General features: G+C 37.7%; 1 protein-coding gene across 4 annotated transcripts in view; it reads right to left on the reverse strand.

Annotated features, from left to right (window-relative positions):
• The window catches only part of SPIRE1 (spire type actin nucleation factor 1), a 187,163-nt gene that overhangs the window by 25,090 nt on the left and 149,925 nt on the right, over positions 1-12,148 (reverse strand). For 2 of the 4 annotated variants that reach the window (XM_044243648.1, XM_044243650.1), the window contains exons 9-10: positions 8,981-9,022; positions 1,177-1,349 (exon numbers count right to left, since the gene is read on the reverse strand). In XM_044243648.1, the coding sequence (XP_044099583.1) occupies positions 1,177-1,349; positions 8,981-9,022 (215 nt within the window). The remainder of the gene's footprint in view (positions 1-1,176; positions 1,350-8,980; positions 9,023-12,148) is intronic. The other 2 variants (XM_044243649.1, XM_044243651.1) reach the window with 1 other exon arrangement.

A 12,148-nucleotide genomic window follows, 5' to 3' on the forward strand; every position in this document is an offset into this window, starting at 1 on the left:
GGCCCAGGGGAATCACAAAGACACTCAGAAGGTAGCAGGGGACTTGGGAGATCAGATCTCCTCAGAGAGAAGTCAGTGGGTGTGGACTCTTACTCTGCTTGCCCCGTCACGTCCATTCCCTCAACTAAACACTTTCGGCCTGGCTGGGGGATCCTGATGGTCTCTGATCTCTCAAACGACTGCCAGGCCTGCTCTCTGAAACTTGCTTGTTTGTATTGTCTGATCCAGTTACTAGTCTCTGACACTCACTAAACTAGGCCTTTTCTAGTTCTACATCCTGACCAGTGACTCTTAACCAGGTCTTTGTTGGAACAAGGTCACTTCTGGAACTACTACTGCTCCTTCACTGCTGCTTTGCTCCAAGGTGGTACTGAAGGCTGCCAGACCAGAATTGTCTCAGAAACCAGTCTGGGTGATTAAAGAATAATTCCTTAATTCTAACTTGGATGAACATGGAGTGGATGGAGCCAGCAACCACGACAACAAACAGAAGCCGGGAGGCTGGCTGTGTGTGTTTATTGTGTCTGGCAGGCCCCGAGGGAAGAGGGAGGCAAGGATGTAATTTCATTTTACACAGTGGAGATATACAATACTGATGCTGTAGACAAAGGGCTGGAGAGAGAGACTTGGGAAGCACCAGCACCCTGAGAGTTTCTGGAAAACAGATAGGACGTGCGAGATCCTCCTTCAAAGGGCAGCAGGGGAAAGATGAAATCTGGAGAAGACTAGCAGAGTTTTCTTTTGCAGACACGTCCATTGGTATTACTATTACTGAAAGAACAAGCTTCACTATGGGTAGGTGTGTGTGTGAGAGAGAGAAGAATCCATGGAAAAATATTTTTCTTTTTCCTTCCCCAAAACAAAGGGAAATATCCTAAAGATAATACGTTTGCATTTTTAAACTTATTTTTAGTACCGTAATCTAAGACCATACAAATATTTCTGAACTTATTCTATCAACTATGACCACTGTACTGGTCTTTCCTGAAAAACAGTAAGTAACCCACTGCTTCATTTCCTGCTAAACAAATGAATTTCAGTCCCAACTTTATTGACTGAAAGATGGGAAGAGATTAAGCAACAACCAAGGCCACATGGCTAGTAGAGGAGGTCAGAGAGGGCTTGCACTCTGAACATGGAGTCAAGAAGTGTGAACCAGGCGGTCATGGGACTCACCTCAGAGTCAGAGCTGTCCAGCTCAGCCAGGGTTGGGGCTTTGAGGAGTTTCTTCCTCTGCAAAGGCACATGCTGTGCCGCACTCAACCCATTTTCTTTCGTTTGTGATGTTAAACCTCCATTCACCATTGATGATTCCACAGCAGTCTTTGGAGATTCAGGGGTAGTTACATCTGGTAAAAGAAAGGCAAAAGCTTACCTTTTCTCAAGCTAAGAAAGGTAATCAGTAGACCAAATGCACTTTCCTAAGTACCTGCACTTGGGAGCACAAACCACACAAGCCAGGTGACATGGCATTTCCCTTGGAAATGTCACCTTGTTCCAACAAAGACCTGGTTAAACACAAAGTTTAACACAAATACAACACAGAGGCTTGATATAATAATGCCTAGGTATATAAAACATTTTTGTTAGATATTAACTGTCAGGTTAAAGAGAACATTTACATGAATACTATATTCACATTTATACACTAGAATTTAGAGCTGGAACGAATCCAGATAACTGACTATACCTTCTTAATCTTGCAGAGACCCAGAGAGGCTAGTTTCACTTTATAGTCTCTGAAGAGCTAGTGATGGATGGACCAAAGTGTGGCATACACAAAGCGATAGCAGGCATATGACTTTAAGATTTGAGAATGGTCTAATTTAAAAATCGTGAATAATCTATAGTTATATAAACACGAACACAAAGAACCTGGGATACGTTTGCTTTGATAAAGCTGATTTAGATGATCCAGAATTCAGATCCGGGTGTGAAGGCAATACAACAGATCAAAGAAATGTGGCAGCAGAGTACAGAGTATGTAGAGCACAGAGCTCAAAGTACGCAATGTATGAGTACAGAGCATGGGGTCTATAGAGTATGTCATACAGCACAGAGTATAGAGAGTACACAGTACTCTCACATAGTGTACAAGGTACACAGAGCACACAGGACAGACTATGGAATATACAGGAATATACAGTACAGAGTATAGGAATATATAGGATATAGCATACAGTAAAGAGTATAGGACAGAGTATATTTTTTGTAAGTGAAGGAATTTATTTTGAATATGTATATTATTCATTCAATTTAATTTTTCATAGTGCATAGCTATGTATGGAAGTTTACAGGGAGAAATAAACATTAGAAATACCTAAGGATGGAAGTATATATGCAAAGAAGACACTCAATACATACTCGTGAACAGGCTTAGAAGCATCACAGGACAGAATCCATTAGGAAAGAATGACAGCCACGCAAAAAATCTATCCAAACCACGGGAGGACAATGCAACCAGTATAAGTTATAGCTTATACTGGACAGGACAAAATTATCCGTGTTCTTTGGATTGAAAACATAATATAAATAAATATGGCTTAGTTTTTATGTCCAAGTCACAAATCATCTATAGAAGTAACAAGTGTGGATGCTGCATGTGATAAGAAAACATTAAAGGCCATAGTATATAATCTAGAGTATGTAGTACAGAGGGGAGTACAGAGAATACAGTACTACAGGGAGTACACAGAGCATAGTGTATACTGTATAGAATATAGACTAGAGACTAGAGCACACAGTATAGAGTACAGATCACAGAACACACAGAGTGTGTATAGTAAGCGGTATGGAGTATACACAGAATGCAGTATATAGCGTGCACAGAGTACAGAGCATAGAGTATACAGAACAGTGTACAGACTACATATAGAGCACAGAGTACAGAATATATAGTACAGAGTACAGACTAGAGAGTTCAAAGCATAGAGTACAGAATACAGAAGTAGAGTATTGAGTACATAGTACAGGGAACAGGTTATAGAGTTTAGAGCACACAGCACAGAATAGAAAGTACGGAGAATATAGAGTACAGATAATACCTTACTATAATGTAAGATGCAGATGATTTGGGTTCAAAGTCTAGCTCTGCTGCTACCTGTCTGACCATGAGGAAATTGCCTAACCTCTTGTTTCATCATCTGTAAAATGGGCCTAACAACAGACATGGGCTCCTTTTGAAGATGAAATGAACAAGTACATATAAAAATACTTACTCAATATTGTGTGTACTAAAGGTAACACACAATAAACGTTGGCAATTGCGGACACTGATTTTTACCTCCATTTGTAAGTAAATCGAGACCCAGGGAGACTCAGCCAGTCACCCAGCTACCGTGTGGTGCAGGTGATATTTGATTCTTTGTTAGTATTGATTCTAAAGGCCACCATTTTGCCCCTGTACCCTGTACTCACTCTTTCAGTGCAAGTGGAACCAATTTTCTTCAGTATTTCAAATGATGTGTCAAACACAAAGTTTAAAACTAACAAATTAGAGCAATTAAAAGCAAAAAAAAAAAAAAGTAAAAAAATAAAGAAGTCACTGCATAATTTAATTTACAGACCAACATCATGAAACTGATCTTTGCACATGGAACAAATAGTCTGTGAAACTCCTGCGGTTGAAAGTAAAGGGTACACTAAGCATGAAAGTGAAATAAGATAGGAGGGAGGGAAGGAAAACACTATAACTGCAGTTACTGTAAAATACAGCAGTTTCCCTCCCAACATACAATTTTTATACACTTGCAGTATAAGCGGTGAATTTCCAGGAAACATTCAGTGAATAAGCATGTTCTAGTATAACCTTACTTGACATTATTAAAATAACCACATAAATTATTATAAATGATATGCATCTAGCTTAATATTTATACTTTTTGCTATTTTTAGAGATCAAGAAGGTCAGAGCACATGCCCTTGTGAATGAGAAGAAAGGGTCTGAGTAAGCAAGGAAGGAGGGAGGAAAGGAAGAAAAGGAAGATGGGCAGATCTGTCAATCATTAGATGGGCAGATCTGTCAATCATTTATTTAACACAGAAATTTTCATAAAAAATTTGACAAGATATGTGTTACTTTTCTTATTACCCTTCCAGATGTTAAACAGCTATAACAAAAATATAACTGGGGGGGGGGCGCCTGGGTGGCTCGTGGGTTAAGCCACTGCCTTCGGCTCAGGTCATGATCTCAGGGTCCTGGGATCCAGTCCTGCATGGGGCTCTCTGCTCAGCAGGGAGCCTGCTTCCCTCTCTCTCTCTCTACCTGCCTATCCATCTACTTGTGATTCCTCTCTGTCAAATAAATAAATAAAATCTTTAAAAAAAATATATATATATAACTGGGGGAGAGGCTGTGCTGAGGGGGACTAAAGGGCAAAAGCAGGAAGTTTTTACACAAATTTAAAGGTTAAAAGCTTTAAATAAATCTTTCTTAGGGGGGTGTAGAGAGCAGTAGGCTGCCACACTTCACAGAATAATTGAGAAGTTCTCCAGAAAGCAAAAAAGGAAAAGATTAGGCTAACTGATTAATTTCTATTCAAGAAAAAAGGTAGTGTTCAAATACAGTATTGAAGCATATTTTAAAAGATCTTACTCTATAGTTATTTTATACACTTCCTATAGAATTGCTCATGTTGTTGTAGGTATTAGGCTTTCAAGAGAAAGCATACAGTTAAAACACACACATCTTTGTCTCCTCTTAGCTGCCCAGATTCCAAGTTCAGTTGCCCACACTGCAGGTACCATAAGAAGGGAAACCATCGGCTTTCTGAGGTGGGTCTCACGTTTCCATTCCTCCAAGAGCTTCCCTATGGCTGAGACCACTAGTAGTGCATGGAGGAATACTGAAAGTTTTAATGGTTATATATTTAATGCTTCAGAAAAAATTATATCAGATGTGCGGCTTTATGGATGTTTTTCCTTAAGAAAAATTTTAAATAAAAGGTCATTGATAGTATATTAAAATAATTTAAATAATGCTGGAGGTACTTAAAGCCTGGCAAAAATCTGACCTGAAGTTTAGGGAATACTGCTGAGTGACTGTGGCTGTCGTGAGTTCATTTCATTCTCAATGCAGGAGATTTGAGAAATGACCCAATAGCTCTCTACTTGTCTGAACACTACTATGAAGTTGATAATTGTGTTTGAGCTCATTGACTGAAACTGAACTCTTTGACTGAAATAATAACCTTGTACTGAATTCAAAGCTTTGAGATAAATGGAGTTGATAAAAAATTATGTAACAGGTTTCAAGATGATCTCCACATTTAAGACTAAATACTGTGTGTGATTTTACCTCATACTATATATTTGTAAAAGACTCAGTGGAACTTATCTTTAAGAGAAATTTTTAAGTAGTTTGATTACTAATAACTTTCTGTTCCAATGAAGAAATCCTTATTATTACTTCAATGTATCAAGTGAGAAAACCAAGGATTTGACTAAGACTTTATACTTCTATATAAGATGGAATGTCTTCAGAAAAAAATGGTGATATTTATAAATAAGCAAAAACATTTAAGATGCTAGATATGGCTTCAGAAGTCACATACCTCAGGTTCAATCTAAAATGCATAACCATGATATTAAATACTTTCTGTAATATCTTTATATATGTTAGATTCACCCAACTGCTGCCTTACTTGATTGGAGGAAATATGACTGTGATAGGGATTACATATTCATTATTTACACTGCAAAAATAAATTACACTTACCTTAAAGTTGAATGGATTGTTAAGATTTTCCACTAGGCATTAATATTTCTAAGACATACTTAAGCAGCAGAAAATACTTCATTACGTCTTATTCTATATTTAAGTTCAGAGGCATTATCTATACTACATATTTAAATACTTGCTCCTTAGTGTGTTAATTTCCCAACTTCGAGAACAACTTTTTCCAATCCTTTTATTTAGGTTAAAAGAATGGATCAATTTTTTCCATTTATTATTTGGGATATTTTAATTGATTAGTAAAAATGCAACAATGAAAACATAAAAATAGCTAGCACAAGAAATTGAGAATGAAGCATGTGGAAATCATGAAGTGCACTGAAAGTAGCAAACGAAAAGCAGTTGAAAGCCAATACAATTTTTGCTACTCTTCTATATCATGGAGGTTAGGAGCTTTCCTCCCAAATCAGAAGCCACCATATAACTTATAAGAACAAAAAATACACTTCTATATAACGTGTGTGCGGGCATGCAAACTGTCCAGATCAGCCACGTGTGCTTAATTTATGTTAGACAAGAGTCAATGTGCTTAGATAGCCAGCCACTTCCTTTGTAGTCCAACTGATGGAAACATCTCCAGAAAAAGACACAGTCTCTAAAATATATACTGCCAACTTTTGGAGATTATCAGTAACAAATATGTACCAAAACATTTCTGAGTTTATTTTCCAGAACATTTTGGTAAGGTTTTTCTTTTTCTTCTTTTACAACATTTACTCTGCAAATGGTTGTAAAATAAAAATTTTCAAATGGATAAAGAAAATAGAAAAAGCTCTTCAGTGGTCAGTCAAAAGTAGTAAGTGAAGATTGTAAAATATTTATCTGAGTTTTTCAAGAGCACAAGTGCCAGTGATACCTGAGACCTGGAAATATAAAGAGAAATTTAAAAACAGTTGGGAACTAGTTAGCAGTTGGAAGGTGCTCAGTAAATTTTCATAAACAGAATAGGATACAAGAACTATTTGGCTCTTTAAATACGAATTTGTATATAAGCTATGTCAAAAATTTCAGGGCATATGAAAGAAAACTGGAAGAAAATATTAGTGTCAAAATTTTATCTCATTTTACATTCAAAACAACAACTTCCAGGGGCACCTGGGTGGCTCAGCTGGAGTCTGCCTTCGGCTCAGATAATGATCCTAGCGTCCTGGGATCGAGCTCCATATAGAGCCCCACATCTGGCTCCCTGCTCAGCCAGAAGCCTGCTTCTACCTCTACCTCTGCCCCGCCCCTGCTCATGCTTGCACTTTCTCTAAAATAAATAAAATCTTAAAAAAAAAAAAAAAAACCAGCTTCCAAAATGAAAAATTCTCACTTGTAAAATATTTTATTTGGATTAAATTGGCTTTGAAAATTCACTCATATATAAAAGCTCCATTTAAAAAGGGACTGATATTAGAGATCAAATTTAGTCATTAATGGTTATGTTTCACTATTAATCGCTGTCCATTTAACAGCAGGGATCTACACTTGTACTGCAAACCCAGAACACACTAATTATACAGTTGATCCTTGAACAAGGCCAGGCAGGAGTTAGGGGTACAGACTTCCACCCCAGTCAAAAATCTGCAAATAACTTTTGACTCTCTAAAAACTTTACTAATTAAGCCTACTGTTGACTGGAAACTCTACTGATAATATAAACATCCAACTGATGCATATTTTGTATGTTATATGTATCATATGTGTGTGTGTGTGTATTCTGTAATCTTACAGTAAAGCTAGAGAAAAAAATTTTTAAAGAAAAGAAAATATTAAACTCGTAAGGAAGAGAAAATGCATTCACAGTCCTCTAGGCACATTTACGGAAAAAAATCTGTGTAAAGGCAGGTCAGGCCAGGCTGGAGGCAGCAGTGGGCCTGGTACCATGATGTATGTGATATTTTGCAGCCTGGGGGCTTTGGCAGAGTCAGCTGCCTGGTGGGCAGGCAGCCACAATGGCCTGGGGATGCAGTATAGCTGCCCCATTGGCCTGCAATGGCGGCCACCCATGAGGGGGAGGCGTGGAGTCCATGTTGGTAGGGATGGGCCCCAGGCCGGCAGCAGCCCGCACAGCCCCTGAGCTCCATGCATGGAGGACTAGGGAGCAGGGGTGATGGGCATGTGGGCTCCCTGTGCAGCACCATCCTGCTCTCTGGGACATGCCTTGCTTCAGCTCAGCATCCTGTCCACCAGCCCTGGGTATAGACCATCCTGTCAGCAACAGGGGGCAAGCTGCAGTGCTGTTCAGTCTTGGGTCCCTGGGACCTGCTGACAACTTCAACAGGCCTCACTGGGCCGTCATGGGTCCTCGGAGGGCAGCAGGTTAGTTGCCTTCCATTTGGTCTGATGAAGACTGGGGTGGACAGTTGTAAATAAATGTATAGCTTTTGCCGTCAACTCTTAAATAAAAAAAAAATTCCTATAAGTGGACCTGAGCAGTTCAAATCCATGTTGTTCAGGGTCAATTGTATTTTACAACCAAAGCCATTAGAACATTATCTGTATTTCTATACTCTCAAATAGCGCTCAGAAGCCTTCACGACCAGGCTCTATCCAGAGGGAGCGCTGGGACACCAAAGCGCTCCTGCCTACCAACTGAGGAGCGGTGATCCGCAGAAGCAGCTGACAGCTTTGACTCTAATTACTTAAATATCTGAATGCTTAAGAGATTAAGTGTCAAAACTTTGTTTCTTGAAATTTGTTTCTATTCTCTTAAGGCAAAGCTCTGTTTTAGATTTTGACATCACTGCTTTAGAAGAGTGTGGGTGAGGGAGTGCCTGGGTGGCTCAGTAGGTTAAACATCTGGCTTCAGCTCAGGTCATGATCCCAGCGTCCTGGGATGGAGTCCTGCACTGGGCTCCCTGCTCAGCCGGGAGTTTGGCTTCTCCCTCTGCCCATCCCCTGCTCGTGATTTCTCTCTCAAATAAATAAATAAAATCTTAAAAATAAAGGGGGTGGGCGAAGAAGAAGAAAAGTATGGGTGAGAAACAGTGAGGTAAGGATGGGCAGTCAAATTCCATAACCACAGGGATGGCATAATGATTCTTCTATAATCCCTCCTAGGTAACAGATTTATTATTGTTTTAATTCTTTTTAAGCACATGGTTTTCAAATAAGCAGAATGTTTTATCTTACTGACCACAGCTTAGAAGAAGCCTTTCAATTTTCTTCATTGACATGTTTGGACAAGCAGATGAATGAAATGTTTTCACAGAAACCACAAAACCCACGTCAGGTGTGAAAGAGCTTTTTTTTTTGTTTTACCTGACAAGTCAAAACTGTAAGACATGCTAAGTGGCCGCATTGCTGAAAAAAGAAAACAAACAATAAAAAGAAAATAATTCAGCTATTAGGAATATATAGGGAGGACAAAAAAGGGAGGAGGATTCAAGAAGACCGTAATGGCACATTTCAGACTTTAAGGCAGAAGGTAGCGAGTAAAAATTGGGAACACAACAAAACCATGAATCTTAGTTTCAATTATATCACTAAGACTTGAAATGGAGTAACAATAAAAGAAAAAAAATAACAACTTTTTAAAGAACATGTTAAGAATGACAGCATGATACAGATACAAAACATTTTAAAGAAACATAGGATTTTGGCTTAAATATAACATGATTTTAGGGTACAAAATTTTTTAAATTTAAGAATATATGTGTTCTTAAGTAATTTACTTCAGGATGAAAATCTGACCAAAATCTCTGCCCCAGGTGAAATACTTGATAAAAAAATCTCCTTTTGGAACTAGTTTCACAATGCATCACTATACTGCCAATTGTAGGCAATGCAAACTAGCAGCTGCAGAGAGGCCCCAGGAGCCAGAATGTCCGAGTTTGAATCTCAGCTCTGCCACTTTCCTAGCAGTGTGATTCTGGGAAAGTTACTTAACCTCTCTATGCTTCAGTTACTTAATCTGTAAAATGGGAAGAATGGTATTTATCTCATGAGATTGTTAATGAAGATTAAATGACCCTACCAAAAAAAGGTGCTTGCACATAGCAAACACTGCTTCACACATAGTAGAAGTTCAATAAATATGATTTCTTAAAAACAAACTTATTTATTTCCTATTGAAATAATTAGTCCTAATATTTTTATTACATATGCTTAAAACCACTGAATTGTATAGTTTATATGGGTGAATTTTATGGTAGATAAGTTATGCCCCAATAAGATATTTTTGAAAAAGCTTACTACAAAGATTTGATTAATTTGTGTATTCATGATAGTGAAGTTAACTATTTTTGCTGCAGCCCAAAATTCTTTTTTTTTAATGAGGAAAATTTTAATACACTTTTGAAAAACACAAAAGTAGACTTGAACAAAAGAAAAGACATATACTGTTATAGGATAAGATTAGCCAAATTCATGAACTTTGGATGGCAATTCTCCAACTTCATTTTATAAATGCAAATGTGATCCCAATTTTATTATTAATTAATTTTATTAACATATGACATATTATTTGCCCCAGGGAAGCCCAAAAGTTTTATCAGTACCATCTATTCTATGACCTGGGCTGAGGGAGGACAGGCACCTTTACGATCAGAAGATGACAGAATCTCAGATACAGTGGGGATGGAAGTATAGGCATAATGGACAGAATATCTCCCCCATTCATGTCTTCCAGGTAGACTAGACTGCCTGTAGAGTTCTAACACCTAAATTTAGTAGACTGTAAGTACTCTCAATATGTTTTATTGGCAGATGTTTTTAAAGAAATAATTTATACTTAAAATCCAAAATCTCAACACACTATTAAAAAAAAATGATGTGAAGGTAAAGCATTGGGTTAGATCCCAACTACAACTAGGCAAGATGTTGGAATCATAGGTGGCTGTTTTTAAAAGCACTTATGTCAACAAAGGAGATGTGTGTCTTAAAGGGGGCAAATAAAGCAATTATTTGTTGACAATCATTGTCTGATGACCAAGAAATAATATTTTAAGTATTTCATTCTAGTAAGTAAATTAGGATGTAACCTTTAAATAAGTATCTTACTGTTTTAGTTATCTACAGAAAAGTAGTTAGGAATTTTATACTGATGAGAATAATCCTCCACTTACCGCTTAAAAAACCCCCTACATTTCTTGTAGAAATACTTTTCTAGATATGTCTCCTCAGGTAAGGGACATAAAAGCAAAAACAAGCTAATGGGACTACACCAAAATAAAAAGCTTTTGCACAGTGAAGGAAACCATCAACGAAACTAAAAGGCAACCTACTGAATGGGAGAAGGTATTTGCAAACGATATAATGGATAAGGGGTTAATACCCCAAATATATAAAAAACTTAAGTAACTCAACACCAAAACCCTCAAATAATACAATTAAAAATGGGCAGAGTTTATGAATAGACATTTCTCCAAAGAAGACATCCAGATGGCCAACAGACACATGAAAAGATGCTTACCATCACTCATTATCAGGGAAATGCAAATCAAACCCACAATGAGATATCACTTCACACCTGTCAGAATGGCTAAAATAAAAATATAAGAAACAACAAGTGTTGGCAAGGATGTGGAGAAAAAAGAAACCTTGTGTACTGGTGGTGGGAATGTAAACTGTTGCAGCTACTATAGAAAACTGTATGCAGGTTCCTCAAAAAATTAAAAATAGAATTATCATATGATCCAGTAATTCTACTATTGGGTATTTATCCAAAGGAAATGAAAACATTAATTTGAAAAGATACATGCTCCTCTATGTTTACTGCAGCATTATTTACAATTGTCAAGAAATGGAAGCAGCCCAAGTGTCCATCAACTGATGAATGGATAAAGAAGATGTGGAATGGATAAAGAAGAAGTAAAGAAGATGTGTGTGTTTGTGTATATACAGCCACACAATGGAATATTGTTCAGCCATAAAAAAGAATGAAATCTGGGCGCCTGGGTGGCTCAGTGGGTTGAGCCGCTGCCTTCGGCTCAGGTCATGATCTCGGGGTCCTGGGATCGAGTCCCGCATCGGGCTCTCTGCTCAGCAGGGAGCCTGCTTCCTCCTCCTTCTCTCTCTACCTGCCTCTCTGCCTACTTGTAATCTCTCTCTGTCAAATAAATAAATAAAATCTTTTAAAAAAAAAGAATGAAATCTTACCATTTGCAGCAACATGGATGGATTTAAAGGATATGATGTTAAGTGAAATATGTCAGTTAGAGAAAGACAAATACTGTATTTGGAATTTAAGAAACTAAACAAACGAACAAAGGAAAGAGACAAAGGAAAAAAGATCCTGGTGGTTACCAGAGGGCAGGTAGGTGAGGGGATGGGTAAAACAGGTGAAGGGGACAAAAAGTACATTTAACCTAATGAGCACTGAGAAATGTATAAAACTGCTGAATCATTATATGTACACCTGAAACTAATATAACAGTGTAGGTTAACTCTACTTGAATTTTAAAAACCTACCTATTTAAAAAATTCTGT

Source organism: Neovison vison, chromosome 3 (genome assembly GCF_020171115.1).
Source record: "Neovison vison isolate M4711 chromosome 3, ASM_NN_V1, whole genome shotgun sequence".
NCBI lineage: Eukaryota > Metazoa > Chordata > Mammalia > Carnivora > Mustelidae > Neogale > Neogale vison.